This window comes from Rhea americana, unplaced genomic scaffold (assembly GCF_003343005.1).
Source record: "Rhea americana isolate MKP2758 unplaced genomic scaffold, rheAme1 scaffold_493, whole genome shotgun sequence".
NCBI lineage: Eukaryota > Metazoa > Chordata > Aves > Rheiformes > Rheidae > Rhea > Rhea americana.
The window spans coordinates 196,839-223,037 of NW_028186638.1; the positions used below are offsets into that span (position 1 = coordinate 196,839).

General features: G+C 42.1%; 1 protein-coding gene across 3 annotated transcripts; it reads left to right on the forward strand.

Annotated features, from left to right (window-relative positions):
• Positions 1–6: 6 nt before the first annotated feature.
• On the forward strand, positions 7–25,025 carry RPRD2 (regulation of nuclear pre-mRNA domain containing 2). 3 transcript variants are annotated; one of them, XM_085317285.1, is made up of 12 exons: positions 7–255; positions 10,006–10,135; positions 12,655–12,755; positions 14,126–14,203; positions 15,551–15,603; positions 16,428–16,554; positions 17,690–17,865; positions 18,678–18,963; positions 19,312–19,587; positions 19,858–20,061; positions 20,859–22,052; positions 22,212–25,025. In XM_085317285.1, exons 1-12 carry the CDS (start codon positions 39–41, stop codon positions 23,603–23,605), a joined length of 4,236 nt encoding a protein of 1,411 aa, XP_085173411.1. In that variant the 5' UTR covers positions 7–38; the 3' UTR covers positions 23,606–25,025. The 3 variants fall into 3 exon arrangements, with proteins under 3 accessions (XP_085173411.1, XP_085173408.1, XP_085173409.1); XM_085317282.1 differs by having other exon boundaries at positions 20,859–25,025; XM_085317283.1 differs by lacking the exon at positions 14,126–14,203 and having other exon boundaries at positions 20,859–25,025.
• The last annotated feature ends 1,174 nt before the right edge of the window (positions 25,026–26,199 follow it).

Here is a 26,199-nt window from a genome sequence, read left to right on the forward strand (position 1 = left end):
CGCTCCCGCGGCCCCGCCTGGGCGAGCAGGGCAGGAAGATGGCGGCCGGCGGCGGCGGCAGCGGCAAGGCCTCCTCGTCGTCGTCGGCGGCGTCGTCGTCGTCCTCGGCGGGCGCCCTGGAGGCCTCGCTCGACAGGAAGTTCCAGGCGGTCACCAACACCATGGAGTCCATCCAGGGGCTGTCGTCGTGGTGCCTGGAGAACAAGCGGCACCACAGCACCATCGTCTACCACTGGATGAAGTGGCTGCGGCGCTGTGAGTGCGGGCCCGGGCGCGGGGTGAGGGCGGGGGAGGCCCCCGGCGTGCCCGCAGGCCCCTTCCCCTGCTCCCGCTCAGGGGCTGGGGGAGGCAGGACGGGGTGTGGGGGGGTGTCCGGCCTCCCGCACCCACGGGAGGCAGCGGGCAGGAGGCTCTTCCCGCGCCCGCCGCAAATCCGAAGCCCWCAGGGTGCCCCCCCCACACACACCCTTTGTGCTCGACTGCTTTGCAAAAAAAAAAAACTTTAAAGGTAAAATAAATAAATAATAATAACAAAAGCGTGTTTTTGCCCTGCGGGGTGGTGCTTGTCGCCGGCTGTGCAGCCTGTGCGGTGCCAAGGCCGCGCGCGCCGCTCTGGACCGCGCTCGCCTCGTCCTCAGCATCGCCTCTTGGGCGGCCGCCGGCCCGCTGCAGCGTGCGGGGGGAGGTTTTCCTTTCCCCGCGTTGCGTGCGCCAGAAAAGGTGCTTGGGGCTAGTTTGCGTGGAGAAGTTTGGCAAAGTAATTTCTATCTTTGGCTTTTTTTTTTTTTTAATGCCGTCTCCTTCTATTTGATTCCTATTTCTTGGTTTGCCTTGGTGATACAAGTGAGTGTACTGTAATTAAAAATACAGAAACACCWCCTATTTAACCTCTCTCACCCTGCCTACATCTTGAGGGAGGTGTATCTCTCAACGTGAAGAGCTTGCTTTCTGTTAGGATATTCTTGGGAATGTGGAGTTAGAGCAAATTTCCTATGTCCTTGTGTTTTTCGGGTGCCATGCTGTCTTGTCCTGTTTCTGCTTTTTTAGTGCTTGCTGTTTTGTTTGCGTTATTTGTGCGTTTGATTATCAGAAAGAAGGTTACAGTTTGAAGCGCATGGAAATATGTGATATTTATGGTCGTGAGCGTTCTCTTGCAGTTTGCCAAAGTCCAGGGCTGGTTGTGAAACTCAGCAGAGAATTTGGGGAGTGCTATGGGAAGAAGAGGGTGTAGTTACCTGCTTGTGCCAAGGGTTTCAAACTTAACCTTTAGGGAGTGAACTGAAATTCGAGGTTCTTTGGGGCATGATTACTCGGAAGTCTTTTGGCATYACACAGCTTCTGGGCATTACCTTAGCTTGGCATTACCTTAGCTTAACATTACCTTTTAATGAATGGTAGTACCCTCAGCCTCCTAAATGCTTGCCTGAGTTATTTTAGTACATTACTTTGAGAGGTGGAGGGAAAAGATGTCTTAAGCATGATATCAGCTCTGATTTGGGATCAGGGAGCATCACTGTTCTTCCATGGGAAAACCAGTCTCTTTTAGGCACAAATAAGAAGAAGAGTATTGGTTGCTAAAACTCAGATTTGGTGAACTGTAGCAGCAGACGCGGTGGTGACCTGAGAGTAGGAAAGTTAATGTTTCCACAAGTCTAAACAAGGCCAAATTATCTTTACTGTCACGCTGATGTATGAAGGCTTTGCGTGTTATTGTTTGAGCTAGAGTAAGCTTTGTAGTAATGCAAAGATAATATTCTAAAGTGTCACTCCAGTTTGTACTAAATCTTTTGTAAAGTTTGGGATAGTTTGTTTTATGTATAGAAGCAGTCCTGCAAAATGCTGAGAGCCCTCTTTCCCTGTTGGCTTGCAATATATGAGGCCCTCAGTGGGAGTAAAGCAGACCTGACAGTTGAGGTAAGGGCTGTCCTATGTTGGCCTGATACCTTGCTATCCAGGAAGGTGAGGAGAAGTGACAGGTTAACTGTCGCCTCGTTTGTAAGCGTTATGACTGTAGATCCTCACCGGCTGCAATCGTGGGTTTGGATTCCTCGAATTTATGCGGACATAGACAGTGTGAGTAGTTGTTGCTGCTTCAGTTCAGCAACCTGTTTACGTTTTAGCAAAACATAACTTATTTTGGAGGAAATGGCATTAGAAGCTGAGGTTTTGGCACTGAACRTGGAAAAAAGACCCATATTGCAAGAAAGATTTGCTATGGGCAGCCCAAATGCAGTGGGGCACCTATGAAGCTAAGCCTTTTCCATGCTCCTAACTCTTCTGTTTTRATTATGCTTGGTAACCAGCATTAGGCCGCCTGTTTCAAATGTCAGCATTAAAGGGTGCAATTAAACTTTATTCCAAGATACCATTGAGCTCAGATGTCTATTACAAATCACTAGAGCATTAGGTTTTTTTTTCATTGTTCTGATTACAGGAAAAAACATAAAACTCTCTTCAAATTTTGATTTATATAWATATATATATTTACTGTGTCAGTTCAGCAAGTGATTATATCTAAGAGAATAATGTAAGAATCAGAGTATTTGTTTCTAAAAAATAGCTCTTTCCAGTCTGTAATGACCTGCTCATAATCAGTTTGTCCTTTACCACTGTCCTCACACTCTTCTCCTTGAAATCCCGTTTGCTTTCACGGTTCGCGGTAGCTTGTCCTGTTTGTCCAAATGAGCTTCCTCCAAGCTGAGCTGTTCCTTGGGGGCTCTACAGGACTCTGTCCTTGATCCTCCTCTCCCTTGCAGTCTTTGAGTAATCTCTCTCCAAATAAAATTTGGCTCCCATCTCTAYACTAAAGACTTGCAGATCTGCTTTGACTCTAAACTTGGTGTCTCTTGTCATCGTTATAATTTTGACCCCTCTTTGGAGTATCTTTGCGAATGTCTTGCTCGAGGCCAGACTCAGTGTGACTGAAGTCTCTGTAACTTAAGGCATAGTCCTCCTCCCCTCAGACTTGAAGCTCACTCTTAACCCGGTGCGTTCATGCAGGGCATAAATCTTGCATGTTTGTTTTCTACAGAGCTTCTGTCCTCCTCATTGGTAGAACCGAAATTCCTCCCCAGAGACTCTTGCTGTTCTTGATGATTATGACATTTGTCTGTCTGGTCCCAACAAATATGTTTCTGCTCCGTTCGTGTCCGTTCAGGATAGCTTCCGAAAGTCATTTTTCTAGCACATTGTTTTGGCATTGCCCCTTCCTTCTCTTTTGTATTCTTCTATTAGTTCTTCCCTTGTTCTCAAGTTCATCAAACATGATATGACTGTTTTCACATTCAGCGCCCTTGCAGCTCTATTTCTATGCTGTCAGCTCTAGTTCACTGTTGAAATGTTGACTCCTGTCTTTGATCAGGTTGTACCAGCCTGTACCTTTTATTTCCTACATTTTTGTATAAGCACTTCCAAAGATTTCTTTGTGCTGCCCTCACATTCTGGAGGGTTTTTCATCAACACCTACCACCCCACCCTCGTTTTCTTTCAAGTTCCTCCTCAGGCTTTTTATCTGAGGTGTCTGTGGAAAGCAACCTTGACAGTAGCTGCTGTGCTAGTATGCCGTGACCCCTGTTTATTTGGTTATTTCCTGTTTATCTATTTTTTTCACCTTTTTCTCTTGTGGTACGCTCTATTCCCTGCCCCAAAGACCTTACAGTCTCTTTGTGTTCTCATTAGCAGTTAGTCCAGGGAAAAGTCTAAGCCTATGGCAAGAGCTCGTGCCCAGTTCAGGAATAATAATAATAATGGAAAGTACAGCTTGCTTTTTTGTAGTTTTTTTTTCATTTTATTAAGTGTTTTTAACTCTAGAGATACTGAGAATATACAACAGCTGCCATTTCCAGAGAGCTTCTCACAGAGGATAGATTTGGTAAGATAAGGAGGACTGTATCACAGAGTTTTCCACTGACTTTGTGTAAAATTAAGATGAAAGTGTGTGTTTAATTGCTGGGAGAAATGTGTTTATATCAGTTAGATATGCATCTCCATTAAATGAAGTGTAAGAAAGTTAAGTAGGGCAACTTCCATGTGTACTGAAATTACATGCTGAAATTATGTTGGCATTATACTGGGGGGGGGGTTATTGCAGGAGGTTTTGCATTAAAAAAAAAAAGTCAAGTGTGTGGAGGGAAAAATGGCCTTTTTATTCTTCGATAAATTAGAATAGGCTTTGTGTTAGCCTTTGAGACAGGAGATAATTGATTTTCCTGCTTCAGGTCACACACTGCGCTGCGACAGGAATTTGGTCAAAACACTTGCAGTCTTGCAACTCTCCTGCCTGTATGAATTGGTCAGTTCCGTCTTCCACTGCGTGCTCTTCGGATAAAACTTTTTTTATTTTACCTAGAGTCTTTTCCCTTCTTTTAGTTGAACCAGTGCATTTTACTCTATCTTGATGGATTTTTCTTTGCTTCACTCCTATGCATTTGTTTTAGCTGATGTGAAACTGTCCAGTTTTGTGTTAGAGGTGTGCAGTTATTTGAACAAATATGGTGCTTTCAAAAAAAGAAAAAAAACCACCAGCATTTAAACACATTGCCATTGGCATGAGCATTTTCTCTTTCACAGTTCAAGGTTTGTTCTGAATGTGTAACTTTTAACGACTCTGGTCATTTATCTATGTGAAAACCAAGAGTTTTATGAAATAAATGTTTTCTTAGAGGTCAGACTAATGTTGTAATAACTCTACCTCCTGAAAAGCTACTATTATGAATCAATATTATAAAGCACTTTCTTGCAGGAGGATCATCTAGTCACTATGTTTACTCAAATAAATACAGGTAATTTAAGCACATAGCAAACTATCTTTATCTCCTTGAGATGTGTGGGTCCAAGCAGATAGCATAATTGTTCTGAAGTTGTGGAGGTGTAGCTAAACAAAATAAAATGTAAACAAGAAATCACCCCACCTTTTGTCAAATGGGTGGGTGATCAGTAGTATAACTTCCTGTTTCTTGTATATATTTCCTCTGCAGTTAAGTTGAGATGGTCTAATAGTACCGTAATAGGGTAATTAAGGAGCTGTTGATTCATTGATTTATACAGCATGTGTGTTGCCTTCAGATATGGCCAATTGCATAATGCAATTAAAACTCAATTGTATAATGTCTGTCTTGGATGCCAAAGGCATTTCATTTTCTTTTTTTTAATGCAGCATTTTTGTAACTAGCAGTTACAACTATTATACAGCATGCTGCTATACATTTATTTTAGCATGAATTTTTTCTATTGTGTAATTTGCTGTTAAAAACATAAGCTTTGGGTTGCGGAGGGCATTAATTCCACCTTGGGTTGGGTCAGAGTTCAGCATTGTAGCAACTGTTTGGGAGTTAAGATGTTAGCATTGCTCAATACATTGGACACGTCTGGTACGCTTGCAGATATCTTAAAGTTGGTTCTGAGATTCTTTCTGCTTCATTTGAAGGCTGTATATGTAAACTTTTGATGTAAACARTTCAACTTATAATATCTTCAAGGTCTATTTTGCATTAGGTAATAAGATCTGAAATTAGATCTGACAGTGAATAATGTAACTGAAATAAAAAGTGTTCTCAGTKACCAATTAGCAGTGGAGTACAGAGTTTTAGTTAAGTTGTAGAAAACCTTTTTTGATGGAATGGCTGTTATATTAAGGCTAAAAATGKTTTTTTGTAGCACTTGCTCTGAATGATTTCCATTACTTTATTATGGTTTGTTTAGAAATCAGCTAAGTGCAGATAGACTGTGTAGCTAGATTTCCAGATCTCCAGAAAAGGGGACAAACCTGAAGGGTTTTGGAGAAAGCAGCCTAGAGCAGTGGACAGAGCACTCTAACTCCATTTCTGTCTTAGTTAAACCCCCATTTGAGTATTCTTGAAAAACAAAACGTGATCTTGTTTGTGAGTGCCTTTCAGATGAAGTAATAAATAATTGCTTCTGTTAAGATTTGTTGTGTTTGTTACTATTAAGTTTGTTAAAGTTTATAATAAACCATTTGAGTTCAAACTTCTTGAACATTTCAGCTGCAATAGTAATATTGAAGCAAGTACATAGCCTAATGAAAACCGTGAAAAATACCTGCAGCAGTAATACCTAGAAATTACTTGAGGAAGAAACGTCTGTTAATGAATGAAAAGACTTCTCTTAGGTATGCAGCAGCTATAAAACAGTCTTGACTCRGGCCTTGTACCATTTGCCGTGTTACTCCGTGGCCTTTGTGGGCAGGGATAGCAGAGGAGATGGGGTTGCATTTTGTTGCTGCCAACTTGCTTTTGGGAGAGCAGCAACCTAAATGTCACTGGGCTTGCTGTCCYGTGGACCTGCTCTTTCTGCTCTTGCACGTTGCTGGCTCTTCTGTGGACATGGCAGCCTCTAAGGCTGGAATATGCTACTACCCATCTGTGATGATGTTTGGGTGCTGAGAATAAGCGAAAAGAGTCAGTGCTTCTTGTAAGGGCTTTCAGAAGCTTTCCACAGAGGCCAGTTGCTTCAKGGCTTCTACGTGGTGCGGATTTGGAAGGTGAGCCACCTAGCTAAGCCCTTAAGTTTATCCTCAGCTTTGCTTTCCGGATGCAGCAGCAGGAGGACGTTGCCTTCATTAGAAGGCAGGTATGAGAGATGTTTTTTTTTTCTGAACAAATGTCTTGCTAAAACCTTGTTTGCTACWGGTATGTCAATATAGTGCAGTATTTAGTTTGTATAGTTGGTGTATGCGACATGAATTTTTAACGTAAGCCACTATGTGCAATTTTCCAGCATAATGCCAAGACTCCTATGCTAGGTAGATGTCTTGGTGTCTCATAATGCGCGTACAGGAGCGTAAGAGCTGATGGAGCTAGGCTGGCTTGCTTAGTGCCGTTCTYTCATTATGATCAGAGCCCTTTTATAGCAGAAGTTGTAATGTGTTGTGGTCTTTGGTGGAAGTTGTACATGGAGAAGGATCCCGGAAAGCAGTGGCAATTCATACCCAATTGGACCTGGGCAGGTTTTTATGTACAGCGAGCCTACCGTGTCATTCATGAGCCGAGCTTGTCTGCATTATAGTAAGGCTTTAGAGTTAATAGCATTCAATATGCTGCAAATGCACTAATCCTGCATTTCTGTTGCTATGATCATCCTTTTCTGCTAATGTGAATGCCAGAAACAAAAATGCTCCTGAAAGAGGTATGGTGGGTGGGCACTGACCCTCTGCTGTTTGTCAGAAAGAAACATTAAATAGCAAAAGCATGTTAAGTAATTAGTTTTTAATAAATGTGTGAGTTTGTTTTTGTTGGCYGCAAAGTAATTGTGTAGTATTTGCATGAGGTTTTTTTCTTAGGTATAATCTACGGCATGAATGAGTTTTAGGAAAACTGTGGCTTTATTTCTGGTTGCTTTGGGCAGAAAGAAAGTGCAGAGCTCCTGGAAGTTGCCAGCAGGTGTATGCAGGGATTGAATTGTTGCAGTGGGTTTTTTTATTTTGTTTTATGTTGTGGATTTGGTTTTTGTTTTTGTTTTTTTTTTTTTTTGATACGTTGTAAATGCAGAAGTAGTGTTACTAAGGTTCAGCGTGTGTACCAGTCTCCTCAGTACTAAAAGACTTTCAAAATGGAAACCTGAAGATTTGAAGACTCAAGAGGAAGAGATTACACTGATTACAAARTGCATTGGGCAAAAATGGAACAGCTGAAAAATAAAGGTGGATAGAAATTAAGAAAAATGAAAGAAAACGGTGTTTGGGAGTATGATGGTGGCATGAAAGTTGTGTGCGTTTAACGGAGGTATGACCACAGATCTAAGGACTCTCTTGTTGAAGTTGCACGTGGAAGGCCACTGTAATTAGCTGATGAAGTTATGTGCGGCATCGAGCAGCGCCCAGGTGACGGGCTTCGGAGAGGTTTGGAGGATAGGAGCGGAGCTGGCGGCAGATTTAGGGCTGACAACTGGAAAGCTGCCCTGGAGGTGGGGACCAGCGCACGCGAGACAGGTGAGCTGCTGAAGGCGTTCATGTTACCGCAGCGCTCACGCGAACGCTGCTGGGCGTTGAGCAACGTGCAGCGATCGGCCTGCCGTAGTACGTACTCCCAGTTGTTCGTGACTGAGAGCAAGGAAAGATTGATAAGGAGCTTGGCGAAGAACATTGTGGTTTGTAAGTGGAAAGGGCATGACAAACACCATAGCRAGCCTGAAGCTTACGCTAGAAATATCTGCTGTGATGGGAAAAGCAGTATATTTGTGATTCACTGACTTCGGCAAAGTGTCAGACTGACTCGATTACAAATTCTTCAGAATTGTAAAGAGCCGTAGGAATTTGTAGATAAAAAACTCTGATTAATAATGCAGCTACATTGCAACCAGAAAGGGGTATAATACATGAGGAGAGTGGAAGTCTGATAGAGCTCATGGGAACTTGAAACAAAACGGTAAATTGTCATCCTTCCTATATTCAAATCCTCATGTTGTATAGTTAAATTAAGTGAAGAAGTTAATTAGCAGGAAGGTCAGCTTACTATGCTACAAACAGTGTTACTGGATGATTTAAGAAAGTGATGAAAGAATTAAATTTGGAACTGAATGTAAACAAGACAAAAATGGGTTTGGTTTTTGAGTGTTTGGAATGAGACAGCTGTCCAGAAGTGTTAGTCTCTGGTACCTAAAAGTAAGAAATCTAGGTGCTAAGGTTCTTGCCAGAATAGCAAGAATAGGGGAGGCGTGCAGAAATAAATATCTGAGGTGAACAGACATAGATCTGAGGTCCTTTATGCGCTACACAAAAGCTTGTATCTCACTTATGCTGACCTTACTCAGAAATGGCCATTCAAGCAGGCCTTTTGGAGAAAGCACAGCATGCTGAGTGATGATGCTGTTGAAGAATTTCAGTTCTGTTTGGACATTCAATTAACGAGCAGGTGTATTAAAATTACTGGAATATGACTACGGCTTTTTCAAAACTGCCCCCCCACACCCAAACGTTACTGAGCACRATCCCTGAAGTTTGGTTCCTGCTGTTTGTGGCAGACTTGTCCGGTGAGGAACTCAACAAGGTTTTGGGTGGGTACGGTGGATATTGCGATGCAAAGGCAGGGCAGCGTGGCCCTTGCAGTGGTTGCAGGCTTCTCGGGACAGGAGAGGCTATGCTATCGAGGCTGTGCTGCGTGCGGTTCTAATGGGAGCTCTTTTCATGGGTTAATTGGTTTCTTTAGGAGGCGTTTAAGCTAAAATGAAAAATATCATTCCCATTCTATAATATGTGTCAACTGGACAGTTACAGGTGTCATTTTGTGGCTGGTAAAACTTCCCTGATGGTAAAGCTGCAAACCTTAGAGACCATTTTAAGCCATTACAGTTAAGAAAAGGGTATWTATACATGGTGATTATGAGAAAATACAAAACAATGGCCTCTACATTATTAGAGAAATTAGACTGAGTTGATGGCCAAAAAATGCAAGGTTATTTGTGTAGTCAGGAACTTCAAAGCCTATGCAGAGTGGATATATATTCTGGAACAAGTGTTCAATCTTTTTCTCTGTACAGAACGTTGTGCCATATTGTGTTTGACCTCTTATTATTGAGTGATGATACTGATCTTTCTGGTTTTACAGCTCTTTCTGTGGAGCAGATATCATAGAAATAGCACAAGGTCAATGACTTCTTGCTCTGTGTTCTTTCTATGCCTGAGTCGGAGTAGAGACTTGATGATGGTAGGAACAACGTTTACTTTTCAAGATGATCTGGAAAAGATTTATAAGTTGAAGTTGCACAGTACAGGCAGCAATAACTGTACTAGTGTCGGGTTTGTTGCAGCAAATATGAATGCAGAGAGATAAAGTGAATATAGTGCTGTTCTGGGCAAGCCTGTGGCAAACGAGTGCATGGAATTTGGAGGTCTTCCTTTCTACTTCCCAATTTTTATCCTTGGTCTTGTCATTGGATATACCGTTCTCAGAAATGCTGGGGGGGGCGGGAAATCAGACAATTAAAAATATGCTAGAAATGCTGCTGACATTTCTTCTTTTGTTTTATGATGAATCTGATTTTTCTTTTTAGCTGCCTTTCCTCATCGACTGAATCTTTTTTACTTGGCCAATGATGTCATACAGAACTGCAAGAGAAAAAATGCAATTGTATTTCGTGATACATTTGCAGAAGTGCTTCCTGAAGCAGCTTCRTTAGTGAAGTAAGTAACTGTGAAGGTTTAATGCCTCAAAAAATGTGAATTTATTTTCCATTGCTCTTACACCCCAAATTTTCTAGAAATACTAGGAAAATTTCAAGATGTGTTCTCTACTACATTCATTATTTCTCTTTTTTAAAACTGTAGTCTAGTTTTAAACATGTTAATTCATAMATCTATGTGTGCTCAAGTTTATAAAGACCTGTCTTGCTTCCTWTAGCTGTTCGATACATTGAAATATCTACTGACTGTGATGTTGAACGTTGGTTTGGAGATGCTAACAGCTGTGTCAGTTTGAGATTTTCTGCAAGGAGTATTTTAGAGTGGGTATATATTTGGCTTTTAATTTGGGAACGAGAGGTCTCATTTGAGTAAAGTTTAATGTCACGCGAACTGAGGGGGCAGTCTTCCCCCGACAACACGTGCTCCTTGTAACTCTGCCATCCCCTGCCTCCCCGAGTGTACGTGTGTGTAATGGTGAGGTGACCACTTCAATGGTGGCAGAGCTGGAGGCGTTTTTGCAGAGCAAAGGGGCACTGAAAGTGCACGGCAAGAAGGGGAGCGCGGGAGAGGACGAGGAGGGTGTCTTCGTTGCAGTCTCTGCAGCTCGGCCTGTGGTTTACTATGTACCATCAGAAAAACTGTCACAGATTCCAGTCTAAATTCCTGCATGTTTCTTCCTGGATCCTGTGCTGATATATGCATCTGCTAAAACATTATTTCTATTCAAGGTAATACGCTCTCAAGGGTTATTTTGTCCTCTACTGGAAATTTGAGACTTTCATTTACTAAGAATGTGGGGCTAAAGGATTTTGCACTGGCACGTATCCAGATGGGGCAAGCCTCATCCTGCTGTGCTGAGCACTGTGGGGTTCCTTGCTGGCCGGTGTTTTTTGGTTGYTGAGTCTTCCCCTAGCTGGGTGACTCTTCAGGGGTAAGACATGACAGAAATCCAAAGTAATAATAGTAATGTCCTATTGCTGTTTTGCATCTCCTTAGAACAGCATTGAAATTTCAAGTAGCAGATAGTTAAACATAGTATGATGTGGGGAAAAGGTTAAAGTTTGACTGATCATTATCTTATAGTTAAATGTAATTTGTCAGAAGAAAAAGTTGGAATACTATTAATAGATAGCAGCAGTAATGAGGAGGAGGGAGGAAAATTTCCAAGAGTATTAGCTACAAAAGGAAAAGAGAGAAAGGGAAAAACTRGTAAAAGAATTGCAAGATATCAGTGCCTGTGACATCCAGGGCAGGTTTTGATACTTACAAAGTCCACTGCTCTTCCAAACTTTGGTATGGAAAGTAAGCTTAAATGGGTAAATCTTTTATGAACTTGCTGCTTTGATCTTCAGGTGTTTGTATATGAATGTGATTTGTATGACAGAGCTTTTGAACATCTGTGGGTAAGATACAACCCATTTACACTGAGCTTTGAAACATGCAGTGGTGCTAACTGCCACAAAGTTTCCATAGGGAACAACAATAATAGCTTGTATTTCCAATTAAGAGAGTTTTGAGTCCTCAAGGGAAGTTGCTTCTGAATCTTAGCAGAGCTCAAGCTTGTGTACTGCCCTTGGAGAGTTTGCTGTTTTAATGCTAGCTTCTATATGTACAAACTTTTAATTAAAGTTATTTTGCAGAGAGTGTTCTTCAGTGATGAGCAGAGCAATCACTAGATCTGGTTACTCACTGTTTTCCTCTTCTGTCTGAAGAACTGCCACCTTTATGTTGACTCAGGTGTCTAGGGAAAGTATACATTGAGAATGATTGCTTATAGATGTTTTATTATTTTTTTCCTTGGAGAAAAAAAATAGGCAAATTATGATCTTTATTTTGAAAATCAAACTATCTTTTTTTGTTGTTGTTCCTTGCTCTCTTCAAAGATACTTATGCRTGGCATTGCATAATTTCCAAAGCTGATTCTGATAGGCACAGAAGATAGGTAATCCAAGAATAACGGGAGAGCTTGTCATCTTGAGGAAAGCTCAGCACCATTGATAATCTGTTATACAGTCACTCTTGTCTGAAGTAATTAGTCTCCTCTGTGAACAAAATAACTTTTCTTTTTTCCCAGGAATAATCACTTTTGTTCTAGGGCATCGATATAGGCAGGTGCTTCGGAAGAGTAACAATTATTTTTCCCGTAAAGAAAGGCTTCAAAGAAATCCTACTGCTTTTACTACCACTCTAATACTTTCTAATTTTACCCCGAAGGGCGTGTCTGCGGCTCTGATTTGTTAGGGCACTGAAGTGTGCTTGTGTGTGTGTGCGTGAGTGTAACTTGGGACTGCTGCCTTGAYTTCAGTAGGCGTCCTGGCAGTAGAATTGAAATCTTCATCCGGACAGAAAACTTACCAGTCTTAAAGGTCTTTAAGGTTTATTGACATTTTAAACAGAGTTATTTACATTGTTATCTGTTCTGGAATCATGAGAAATTATACTGTGTGAGGAGGAGAAAAAATAAAACAGAAAAAAACAGAAGACACATGCTCTTTTTTTTTTTTTTTTTTTTCCTCCAGGGATCCATCGGTTTCTAAATCTATAGAAAGAATCTTTAAAATCTGGGAAGACAGAAATGTATACCCAGAGGAAACCATTTTGGCACTAAAAGAAGCTCTAAGTAAGTTACTTACACTTCGCATATCTTAATGTACAAACTAGTGTGTTAGCTTATAACCTTGCTAACTTTCAATCAGGATAAACAAAATACTTTGAAATCACAGAGTAAAAGCATATCTATTCTTTCTGTGTTTGCACGGAAATTTAAAGGTAGTAAGCTGTTGTAGTAAGGGAACATCACTGAATTTCTGTATTATTTCTCAGACCTTTTGAAAGACACCTCTGAATCCTTTAATGTGAGCTGAAATTGTTCCATCTGGGAATAAACTGAAAATTAAGTTACCTTGACCCTGAAGTTCTGATGATTGTGCCTTGATAGAGGGTTTGTGTCCTTGGCTCTTCCCTGTGAGTCTTGAGTGCCCTAGAACTCCAGCCGAGTCTCAGTTATAATGGTGGAGTAAAGAATTGGCTGTGAAGAAAAAAGGAGGCTTTATTCCTTTCTATTGTGTTTTAGTAATATGTGGTGTGTTTTTACTAATAATTTGTTATATAAGAAATAGTCTGGAAGGAAAGCTAGRGGATGAAGTAACCTGTATGTCCTCAAATGCTCATTAAAAGAGCTCTGCTTAAAAACAGAAATTGAATATCAGCTGGAAGCATGCACAGTCAGTAAAAACCAGAAATTAACTGATACTCRAAATACTTCATTTGAAGGAAATTAGTTCACGTTTCTACTTTTGCTGGTTACGTCATTAACAGCTAAAGGAGTTTCAGGAAATCCTTACATGTGGTTTTGAGAGACGTTCGTAGTCATCACTGGAGAAATACAATATCCTGGACCCAGTTTTTGGCATATGAAAAGGCTTTAGTTGAGCATTGCATGTTGATAAATGAAGTTTATACATATGTTCTGAGATGTCTAACTTCTGTAATTTAAAGAATATATATATTTCAGATACTCATAAATTATGATCTTCACGACTTGCATTACTTGGCTTTTGAATGCTAACTTCATAAACATAGGATATGGCTAAATAAAAAGCTTGCTTAAAGAACCAAGCAGCATAGTTTTCTTTTTAGAAGCACTGTGTTTTACCTTTTTACTTTTGATCATAGATTTGCTATTTGTTTATCCAGAAGTTTAATGAGCAGATTGTTTCTATTACTGTGATTTTTTTTTTTTTTTTGAACTGTCTTAGTGTAAAGGCGAACAGAAACTTGATTTAAAAATGGAAGACCATCCCACAGGTTGCTGTATTCCTGAGTAAACTTAGGTTCTCTTGGGCATTCAGCAGCTCATCTAAGGAAGTTGGTCTAGGTGTTTTAAAACAAATTTCTGTTAACTTTTTACCATGCAACCATATGGCACCAAAACCAGATTCTTAAAGGAATCCCATAATGCCAGATTGCAAAAAATGAAATGTTTTCCAGGTACCACTTTCAAATCTCAGAAGCAGCTGAAAGAAACTCTGAACAAACAACCGAATAAGCCGTGGAAGAAATCTCAAAGTAAGGAAACAATGTGAACTCTCTGAAACTAATATAAAAATTGCCTTCTTGAGGAACAGAAGAAAGGCTAGCCCAAAACTGGCAAAGTACCTGGACTAAAATATGAGCCAGCATGCATCTTCCAGGCTTGTAAAGCTCCTTACAGAATAATATGTAAAGCACCAAGGAGGTGTTGCTAGAGAACCACTTTTTAAAGGAATGAAGTATGAAAAAAAATGCTTTTATGAGAGCAGAGGTTTTGAACAGTAGAGAAAAGATCTGGTGGAACCTCTTGGAAACTGGCATTAGAATATTCAAAGATGGAGAGAAGACAGACAGAACCATGTGCATTGACATCAGTAAAGCATGGTGGACATACCTTCTTGTTCAGGAACACATCTTCAACAGCAAACTAGATGATAGGATAAAAGAAAACTGGAAACTGGCAGTGCAGATAATGAACGTTTCAACCCAACATTACCAGAAATGCAGTCTAGCTGGAAGTGCATTGATAATATAGCAGTCTTTATTCTTGTGATAATTATTATACAYTAAAGCCTTGAATGGTCAATAAAGCAAGATGATGGAACATTAGATATAAGATGTGGCACACACCCGTCTGTACACGTGCTGAGATCAGAAGGTTAACAAAAGCAGCCACGAGTTTGGAAGCTTTTATTGCTTGGCTAACATCGCAAGCTACTTTCCCAAGCAAAAGTGTATTGTATTCAGCATGGATGAAGGATTTAGCATTTCACTTCTTATCAGATGTTTCTCCTGTTTTGTCCAGAAACAAATGGATTTAGTGTATCATGATACTGTGATTCAGTTTTTCCCCCTCTGTTAATAAGGTGTCARAATAGAGGTATAAGGAAATTTTTAAGGTTAGTAGCTTGATTAGGCCTAGTAAGTAGCAAAGGGAGACCATACCACAAGGAGATACAGAGCTGTGTGTGTCAGCACTATGGTTGGCATTCAGGAAATAKTATAACCTTCCTTTTAGAGAGGTATAAGCTGTAATTTGATAAGGCTGTTAGATCAACCTTTGCAGGGACTTGTCTTCCCAGCAGTAGAACTGGAAAAGGTATGTGCAAGTAAATTGTTTCGGCACATAAAAAAAAATAGCTGTAGTATAATTTGATCTCAATCACAGACAACCTAGCTGTGTGTGAATGTGTCCGGTGTTGCTAATGGAAAGCCAGAACATTGAGTGATATCTGTGTGGAGGAGAAAATATAATGAATAACAGCCTGTGAGTCTTTCACTCAGTTATGTTAAAATCTTTTCAATTAGAGCTGCCTTTTGTGACTTTTGATTAATACTAAATTTCTCAACTTTTTAAAACTTTTTTTTTTTTAATTCCAACAGCATCTACGAACCCGAAAGCTGCTCTGAAATCCAAGATTGTTGCTGAATTCAGAGTAAGTTTGCAAGTGGAAATACTCTGTTGCACTAACCTCTGTTCTTGGGCTGTAGCTTTTGTGTGGCTTATGTCCACCAGTAGCATAAGCTTGACTGGAAGCTCTAGTATTCAATGGCWTTTTGTTCATTGATGTATAATGGCTGCTAGACATTTAAGTTGCAAGTTCTGTTAGAGCTGCAACCTCTTCTGTRTAATGTTATAAACAATGTGACAGTTGAAAAGCATTCTGAGAGGCGTGGAGGTTCCGTCTGGAAGCCCCCATTTTTATTTGGAATAACCTATTATAAGAGAGCAATTTGCCTTCTCAAGAACAGAGTGAAATACCTTTTGATACCCCTAAAAGGGTTTTGCTGTTATGGTTGGTGCCAGCTGAGGTGTATTGTCAGATCATGTTAGTGAAGATGCAACTTAACAGTGGCTGAAGAATTTATGGCAATAAAATTCTTCTAAATTAGATTCCMTGATGTGATAATCTGTGTTATTGAAATGCATGCTTACTGGTAAAGGTGGTAATTAAAAAAAAAAGAAAAGAAAAAAACATGGAAGGGCCATACCTGTCCCCGCTCTCAACTATCATAGCTAATTCAGGAGACCCTTAGGGTTATAGACCCTGTCTAAATTTGAATCAGCTGATCTGTTTCACTTTATGTTAAAAATCCAGAGGTTCACAAGTTTATTTCTGCATTAGCTTCAATTCAGAAATGTTTTTGAAGCAAAGTATGCTGTTTGTCACTGAAGTAGGTCTGTGATGTTAGCTTTGCAAGGCAGGGGATTCTCTTCCATGGAATGTGATGAGGATGCTTTTCTTGTTTGATTTTTCAGCCGCAGTCTCTCATTGATGAATTGCTATTATATAAGCGCTCAGAAGACCAGATAGAACTGAAAGAGAAGCAGCTTTCCACTATGAGAGTGGATGTATGCAGCACTGAAACACTTAAATGCTTAAAAGGTAAAGATAGTGTAAASTGTAAATAGACTGACATAATTGAAGGAGACACAAATACGTATTCCAACAGTTGTAGAACTCCTTAGTTCTGTTGAATTCTAGAYGAGAAATAAGACTGACTTGCCAGTAGAATGCCAAAATTTCAAAGTACAGTTAAAAAAAACCAAACAGATGCCTGAAAATCTTTGTTAATTTGAACCTCTACGTAGAATCTAGCTGGTACAAAGCTCAAACAAAGGATAAATGATCAAGATTTGTTAATTTTGTACCTTTTCAAACATGCTGTGCTATATCATTAAATCATGCATACGTCTCAATATGTTCAGTACCCTTTAAATAATTTGAGATTTAATATTTTAAGAAATCCTTTAATTGTTATAGTTTGAGGATGCTAACTGTGAACATTAGAGCAAGTAGTATATATTAGGAGTAAATCGGTTGAGTTTCATTGCCAGGTGAACAGGAAATTTCATTGTAAAATTGTAGATAGCTCTAACTATATTTGATAATTGATGACGACAGTCTTTGAAAATTGTCTTTTAAAGTCATGGTTACCCTCAAATGTTTTATCTGGCCAATGTGATAGTGAATAAAAAATAAAACTTAGTGTTTTTTTTCCTCTTGCAAAATGAAAGTATGCTCTCTGGGTAGTCGAAAGAGTAAAATTTTCCACTTTCACATCTTCAATGGTTTACATTTATTTATCACTAATTGTTAATAACTAGTTGAAAACAACATAGACTGCTAGCAACTTTGCCTCTTACAGTGTCTTTTTTTTTTAATTGATAGTATACTGTTTCTCATGTAGTAAAACTTCTCACACACGAGAAAGGTGATGTGTGTGAATTTGCAATTCTGAGATACTGAAATGGTTTCCCAACCGTAGTATCGGTATAATACCATGTGTGGTATACAGGCTGTTCAAAGTGGTGTGTGAATGCTGCTCACAGCTATGCTTTGCACRCACAGGGCGGGGGGTTGTTGCTACTAATCGATAAATGAACTAGTCTGGAGAGCGTACAGTGCAGCGTACAGTGTCTCTTGTCTGAATTTTCCAGTTGTTGCTGTTCAGGACACACTTTTGAGACCTGATTCTTCTGCTTGGTGATAGCTCATTTGCATAATGTTGATCTTTTAGACAAAACAGGAGGAAAGAAGTTCTCCAAGGAGTTTGAAGAAGCAAGTTCAAAGCTAGAAGAATTTGTAAATGGTTTGGACAAGCAAGTGAAAAACGGTCCCTCGCTAACTGAAGCTCTGGAGAATGCTGGTATATTTTATGAAGCACAGTATAAAGAAGTCAAGGTGGTAGCAAATGTAAGCTTGCTTTTCCTTAAGAAGCGTTTGATAAGTACCTCATTACCACTGTGGGGCAATGATATGCTCGTGGATTATGAAAATCTATTAAATTTGAGGGCTTGGATTTTTATTATAAGCTTAGATATTCTGAAATAAGTGCTCTCACGTAAATTGATATTTGGCTATGCTTTGGTTTTTCTAAGYATATTGGAATCAAGAAAATACATCGTCTGTGTATTCAGAAAYGAAGAAATTTTGTGTGATTGTTGTACAAATAGTTTAGAAAAGCACAGATGAGATGTCAGGCAAGAAAACAAGACACTAAAAATTAGTGAGTCAGAAACTTGATTTTGATCTTTTATGTTCATGGAATTTTTAGTCTCTGCAWTTTTGAAGGGGAGAAAAATTACAGCCTGTCCAATCCTAAGTTAGAAACAATAGCAACAAGTTGTGATAGTATCAGTAGGCAATCTAGATTAGCAAATTAAGAACCAATGTGAAAAGCATTATTAAAAAAACAAAAAGCAAAACAAACCAGGAACAAAAACCAGACCAGTAGCCAACTTGTTGGACTAGGTCCTTTCATGAAAATTGTGTTAAGTCCCTGGAAAAAGCTATGATCTTTCATGCCTTTTTTTTTCTTGTCCTTTTGCAAGTCAGACTGAAAAGCTTAGTTCTTGCTGCAAAGTTCTTATTGCAGGGTAGAGATCATTAGGAATTGAAATGGTTTTCCAAGGATGGGTGCTTGTGCACTACTCTTGTTATGGAAATCATTGAGGCATGTTATCTTCCTATAAAAGATACTCAGTTTAATGTCCTTTCTTTGTTAGGCTTATAAAACATTTGCTAATAGAGTGAGCAATCTAAAGAAAAAGCTGGATCAACTGAAAGCAACGCTTCCTGATCCAGAAGAGTCTCCTGTCCCTTCTCCAAGTATGGATGCCCCATCTCCAACGGGCTCAGAGTCCCCTTTTCAGGGAATGGGCGAGGAGGAGAGCTCACGGTCTCCAGTTGTTGGAAGCCGCAAGACGGTGTCTCCAGAGCCTGTGACAGATAATCGTGATGTGGAGGACATGGAACTCTCGGATGTGGAAGATGATACGTCTAAAATTATTGGTACGTTCTGTGGTAGCAGCAGGGAAACGGGTAATTGTTGTGTAAAAAATATATCTAAACAAAACGACCTTCGCAGGCTTTGTTTGGGATGTAGAGCATGAGCAAAACCTTTGGCCTGTGGATGTTGCACTCAGGTTTCATTCTCCTGTGCCAGTTATCCAGCCTAAGCAGGGAAGTCATGATCTCCCAAAGCGCTCATAAAAATGCTTTTTACGTAGCCTAATGGGAATCGGTCTTTTCTTCCCTAAACAGGGTTTAATGAGAATCGTGTTGAAACCTCTTAATCCTAAATAATCTGGTAGGGATAGGTTGACAGTTCTGGTTTTATTCTCTCCCTCTCTGATGCAGTGGAAGAGAGGAAGGAGAAACAGGCTGCTCCAGCCTCAGCACCTGTGAAGACTGAAAGTGCCCCCAAAGTGGTGCCATCTACTGCTGCAATTGGTACAACTTCTGTGACTGTGACAACACCTGCCCAGACTCCTGTAACTCCTCCAACTCCTAAGGCAGTGAACACGGCGCCTGTTCCTCCATCGCCAGCCCTCGCTTTGCCGAACCTCGCCAACGTTGACCTGGCAAAGATCAGCTCTATTCTTAGTAGTTTAACTTCTGTTATGAAAAATACAGGTGAGTGCTGAAAAGTTACTTGCATGGGTGTTTGAAGAACTAATCATGCTGTTTTATTAGTTTTCTAATCTTCTAAATTGTCTCAAACTAAATCATTCATGCTTACTAAAGATCTGGCTAAGTCTTTCTGACATGCTAGACTGCCTTGCTTTGTGAGCCTCTCTTTGTTTACGCCTTACTGGAACTCTGCTGCAGTTGTATCTATTGCAAACTTAAGCCAAAAAAGCTTACATTAACAAAGTGTGTGAGCAGCGTGCGCTTCTTTCCTAGGCGTCAGTCCTGCGTCAAGACCGTCTCCAGGAACGCCGACAAGCCCAACAGCTCTTACTGGCGGCTTGAAGACCCCTGTCATGGGGACTCCATCTGCTCCTTCAAACCCTTTGGCAAATATTCTCTCCAAGGTTGAAATAACTCCTGAAAGTATTTTGTCTGCTCTCTCCAAAACCCAGACACAGACTGCACCAGCATTGCAAGGTACTAGAGGGAATTTTGAGCAAATGGCTAGCTGTGTGTTTGATGGCAGTGTCARTATTGAAACATTCTGTTGGGCAGTCCTAAGGCAAAAATGAAGGGAGAAAAACTTGCGTGCTATGTTTCTGGGGGATTGGCCAGTCAATTTTTATCACTTTCCATACATTTGATGTTTTTGAAATACCCTAGTGAGCCAGGAGTCCTGGATGTATGCCCTTAGGTCACTGTCTTGGAATATCTTATACTTGTTTTGCTTCGACTCAAATTTTATCACTTGATAAGCAAACTGTGTTAATATACCAGGCTGCTTTACTTACTGTGTATGTTAAAGTCTGACATTCCATGGAAGGATCCTGAACATAACGGACCAAGTGAGGTCTTTATGATATCTTCATGCTTCTGAGAAAGTTCTTCTAGAGGCTAAAGCAGAAGACTTTCCAGAGATGCTGTTCCTGTTGCTGTGAACATACCTGTATGACCCTGGTTAATAGTGCAATGAGTATGCCTTTTATACCTGACTACAAACCCAGAATGAGTATTACTTAATGCGGGCCTATGTTGTTATTTATAATTGTAGGTTAATCTGAGGCTCTGGCAAAAGTTTGAACCTCTGTAGGTGCAAATTCATATTATTGTGGCAAAATCTAGTCATTTTGCTGGGTAAAGCGTTGAATGGTTTTAAGGAGTAACACTGTAATAACGATACAAAAATCTTTCTCTTGACAGTGATTCTAATTGTTTTGCCTCTTACCGGAATACCTGAATGCAGGGTTTTGTTTTGTTTTGTTTTTTTCTCCCAGGTTTGTCATCCTTACTTCAGAGTGTTGCTGGAAATACAGTTCAGTCGAGTGAAACTGCATCGCAGAGCACTTCAGCATCACCAGCCAACACAACTGTCCCTTGCATGAAGGGGAGGAATGTTCCTTCCAATGCTCAGCCCTTTATATCTAAAAATTTTGGTTATTCTCCAAACTCATCTACTGCCGAGGTTTCTTCAACTTCAGTTAACAAGGCTCCCATTGGACATACCCCAGGGCTTTCAAGTTCYAGTTTTAAGCCGCCAACAAATTCCTTGGGATTTTCCAGTTCCCATCCTACCAGTCCTTCCTCCCTTCTACCAACAGAGACTTCAATGAGTCAATCCTCTGAAATTTCAAAGGCAAAGCTGGAATCAGAACCCCCTTCTCCAAGCCTGGAAATGAAGATACACAATTTTTTGAAGGGAAATCCTGGCTTCAGTGGTCTAAACTTGAATATTCCAATTCTGAGCAGTTTAGGGTCCAACATTGCAACAGAAAGTCATTCATCTGACTTTCAGCGTGGTCCTACTAGCACTTCTATGGACAATGTGGATGGAACGCCAGTTCGCGACGAGCGAAGCGGGACGCCCACCCAAGATGAGATGATGGATAAGCCAACGTCGAGTAATGTTGACACTATCTCTTTGCTGTCAAAAATCATGAGCCCTGGTTCTTCTACTCCCAGTAGCACAAGATCACCTCTTCAGAGTAGAGACGATGGCTATTCCCAAGAACTTCCTAATTCTGTACACACCTACCGGCCTTTCAGCCTAGGCAGAGATTCTCCCGCCAGCATGTATAAGCAATCTGCAGATAGCATGGAAATACCCTCATCTTTAATGGACTCCTCTCAGGAGAAATTTTATCCAGACACGTCTTTTCAGGAGGACGAAGATTACCGTGACTTTGATTACTCTGGGCCGCCACCGTCGGCCATGTTAAACCTAGAGAAGAAGCCTGCAAAGTCTATTTTGAAATCGAGTAAACTCTCCGAAGCTGCAGAGTACCAGCCGGTTCTGTCTAGTTACAGTCAAAGATCACAGGAGTTCAGTGTGAAGTCATCTTTTCCTCCGTCTATGAGGTCTATTCTTGATCAGAGTGAGAGCTGTGACCCGCTGTCGTCATCTCCAGGGATGTATGGAAGTTACRGCCTCCGGGGAAATGACTCCACTTCGGATGGCTCCCCCTCGCCTAGTAAGAATGACGTTTTTTTCACGCCAGACTCCAATCATAATAATTTATCCAAATCTGTGGTGCATTCTGGCTTGTCACAGAAGCAGTATCCAGACTCACCCCATTCAGTCTCCCAGAGGTCGCTTTTCTCTTCTCAAAACGCTCTTTCCAACCCTGCAGGCAGAGCACCCACGTCAAGTGTGGAGAAGACGTTAGGTTCTTCCATTTCTGCCACGTCAACAATCGAGTTCAAGAACATGCTCAAGAACGCGTCTCGTAAGCCCTCCGAGGAAAAGCATTTTAGCCAGATTCCCAAAAGCAGCTCAAACGAAGGGGTTAGCTTGTCTAGCCACACTCAAACTGGAGTTTCCAAAGGAGGAGAGCAGCAGCAGCAGCAGCAAGAGGAGCATTACCGTATAGAAACCAGGGTGTCATCGTCCTGCTTAGACTTGCCTGACAGCACTGAAGAAAAAGGAGCCCCCATAGAAACGCTGGGTTATCATAACGCGTCTAGCCGGGGAATGTCAGGAGAGCCGATTCAGACCGTAGAGTCCATAAGAGTTCTTGGGAAAGGAAATAGAGGACACGGGCGAGAGGCGAGCAGAGCAGGGTGGTTTGAGATAAGCAATACAGGTAGCGCTTTTGATAACGGGCCCTCGAGCGCCTCTGAGCTGCCCAGCATGGGCAGCGGCGGTGGGATTGCCAGCTTCCAAGCGCAGTACAAGGAACACGTGCCGCAATTTCAGGAGAGCGTAAACAATTTCAGAACCAATAATTTCAGCCCTGCTTTCGAACATCACATACCACCTCCCATCGCGCCTCCTCCCATAGAGCACGGGACTCCTTTTCAGAGGGATCAAGTCGGTGCGCCCTCCGGGCCCCCGTCCGCTCCGCCCAAGGATCACGGAAGCCTTTTCCCTAGGGATCACTCAGTTCCTCCACATATGCCATCCGTGGATCACACTAACCCGTTCTCAAAAGAAACACCCGCTCCGCTCTCACTGCCGCACGGCGTCCCCCCTCCTCCCGCCGTGGAACACAGCGGGGTCCCCTTCCCCACTCCTCCCCCCCCTCCCGTCCCCGTGGAGCACCCCGGCGTCCCCTTCCCCACCCAGCCGCCGCCGGCCGGCGAGCACGGCGGCGTGCCCTTCCCGGCCCCGGCCCTCCCCGTGGAGCATGGCGGCGGCGCCTTTTCCAAGGAGCACGGTACTCTTCATCAAGGGACGATAAAAGAGCATTTTAACGTGCATTCGGGACCAAGGGAGCACGTGGCCCCGGCGCAGCGGGACCACGGCGGTCCGCCTCTTGGTCGCGTTCGCGAAAGCGTAGGCCTCACCTCCCTCCCGAGGGATCAGCTCGGGCCGTCCCGTAGCGTGACTCCCATCGGCCCTGCTCACAGAGACAATGTCAACCGAAGCGGCATGATAATTAGGAACCCACGACCAGACTTTAGGCCTAGGGAACCGTTTCTAAACAGAGACCCGTTTCACAACTTAAAAAGGCCTCGGCCGCCTTTCGGAAGGGGCTCTCCATTCTTTGCACCAAAACGCCCGTTCTTCCCTCCCAGGTACTGAAGCAGACACACATCTCTTTAAGTGAAGGTATTTGGATGTCCTAGAGAGCAGTGGAGTAGCGCTTTCACTTACTTCCTTTTTATTTTCTTCTTTCTTTCTTTCTTTCCTAAAGATCCCCCGTAACGTTTTCCTAAATTAAATGTTCTGTACTGTTCGGTTGTTTATCTTCTAAGCCACCCAACTTGGCATAAGAACTAGGAAGAAAAAAGTTTTAACCAGAAGAAATTTCCAAGAGTATTGCTGTTGAAATAAAACTTCCAGTAGTAGTTTAAAATAAAAAAAAAATAAAAATAAAAATAAAAAGACGACGGGGTGGGGGGGAGGGAGGGAGATCAAATGTGCGATGGTGGGATGTTATTTTAGCTGATTACCAAATTGCTTTGCCTCGCGAGTCCTCTGAACCCATGACAGATTTAAAATAAAATAAAAATGGGGGAAGGAACTCTGCTACTATTAAGGAAGAATTAAGGGTCCAAGATGTTTTCTATGGTGATAGAAATATTAACCCTTCCTGTGCCTTTCTGTTTGGATTAACCAGTCGCTTCCTTCAGTGACAACCCGCGCAGTTGGGCTCTCCGGCGGCGCCCTGGGCACGGCCACGTCGCTCTGCCCTTCCCGGCTAGCGGAGGGGAGGGCAGGCCAGCGACACGCAGTTCTTCATCGCTTCTGACTGCTTCTGTCTGTCTTAAAACAGCAAAAAAAAAAAAGGCAAAACACACACACAAAAAAGAAAAAAAAAAAGAAAAAGTCTCTGCTCTTCATGGCTGACGGTGTACAGTTTTCACCCCCGGGAATCTTGAACTTTCCTGTTTGGTTTCAGAAACCGGTCTGTAGCGCGTGTGCACTCCCTAGCTCCAGTTCAGTTTTCCGCCTCAAAAGACGAGAGAATAATTAAGCAGCTTTGGGGTATAAACAGACGGATGCAAGGAGGTGGGTAACGGCGCAGCCCGGCGCGTCCCCGGCGTGCGCCTGGCTCGCAGCAGCTCTCTCTTTCTTGTCTCTTTACCGTAGAGCTTAACCACGTTTGGGGGGTTGGGGGGGGTGGGGGGGAAAGAGAGCAAAAAGAAAAACAAAAATCCTGTTTGTTTTTACCTGGGAACACTGTTGACTTTATATATGTGTATATATATAATCACTTTTTAATTGCATCTTTTTGATTGTTTAAAACTCGCAGACTCTGTAAGATGAGAGAGAGAACCTGCATGCAGAGAGATGGAAATGATGCCTAGATTCCTCCTCCTTGTTGTGTGCTTTCATAAAGACATCTCTGCAGCCGTGTGCATAGGGGACTTTTATATGAAGTTGGAATTTTACTTGATTTTTTTTTTTTTTTTAGTTAGTAGAATACATCATATATGTTTGATAAAGGTGTAGGGTAAATATCTATATAAAAATTACAAAATGAGAACATGGCAGATGATTTCTTCGTCGCGTGTGCTTGGGCTGTGTTTTATTTAATATATATGACGTATTTGTATACGCGAGGAAGCGAGTGAAGGTCGTGAGGGTAAATCTTGCTGTTTTTTCGGGGAGGGTTGGGGTGGGGGTAAATCATCTTTTTTTTTTTTCCTTCCTCCGGGTGTCGCGGCCGTCGCGCAGCTCGTGCGGACGCCGCTCGAACGACGTCCCGGCCGACGTCCCCCAAAACGCTCCCGTCGGCTTCCGCCCCCTCGGCTCGCGGCGGGGGCTTTTCGGGGGCCTCGGGCGCGCTGCCGGGGACCCGCCGCTCCCCTCCGGGCGCGCGGCCCTTCCCTGCCGCCGTCGCCCAACGAYCGCGGCGCGCTCGGAGCAAGCAGGGCGGCTCGCGAAGTGATAAAAGGACTTTGCAACAACAGAAAAGGACAAAAAAAGACGAATTATTTTAATGGTGAAACTCCATGTTTTTCCGTTTAGCAGGGTCCCCCCCCCGTTTTCTTCTGTGCTGTTACTTTAAGCGAAACGTCTGCAGTAACTGAAGACACAACTGTACATATGTAAAAACGACACAACTTATTTCTGGACATGAAGGCGTTTTGGGGTGGGTTTTTTTTTTTTTTCTTTTCCCCCTTTCCCCCCTCCGCCCCCTTTCTGTGATTTAAATTCCCTAACCATGCTTTAACTTTTGTATTTCACCTTACAAGGAGAAAAGAGAAAGAGAAAAAAAAACCACAAGAAATAAACATGTATTTTTAAATAAAGCATGAAACGGTGTGTCTCGTGAAGGACGTAGCTTCGTAAAGAGGTGGGGGAAAAAGAAAAGCAAGCAGCTAGCGGGCGGCACCGGGCCGCGCTGGGGCCGCRGGGGAGGCAAAGCGGCGCTCGGGGGGCGCGAAGCCTCTTCGGAGAATGTGAAAAACGTTCATTTACTATTACTATATATATATATATTTTTTAATTCTGCAGAATTAACGATCGCGTTCCGGAGCCGGCGCCTCGAGAGCTGACCGCTCGCTCTTTGCCCTTTCCTTCTTTCCCCCTTTTCCTTCCTTTCCCGCGGCCGAGCCGGCGGCTCCTTCGCGGCCGCGCGGGGTAAAATCACCGGGGCCGGGGGGCTCGAGGGGATTTCGGCTCTTGGCGCCGTTTCGGCTCTTTTATTTTGATTTTTTTTTTTTTTT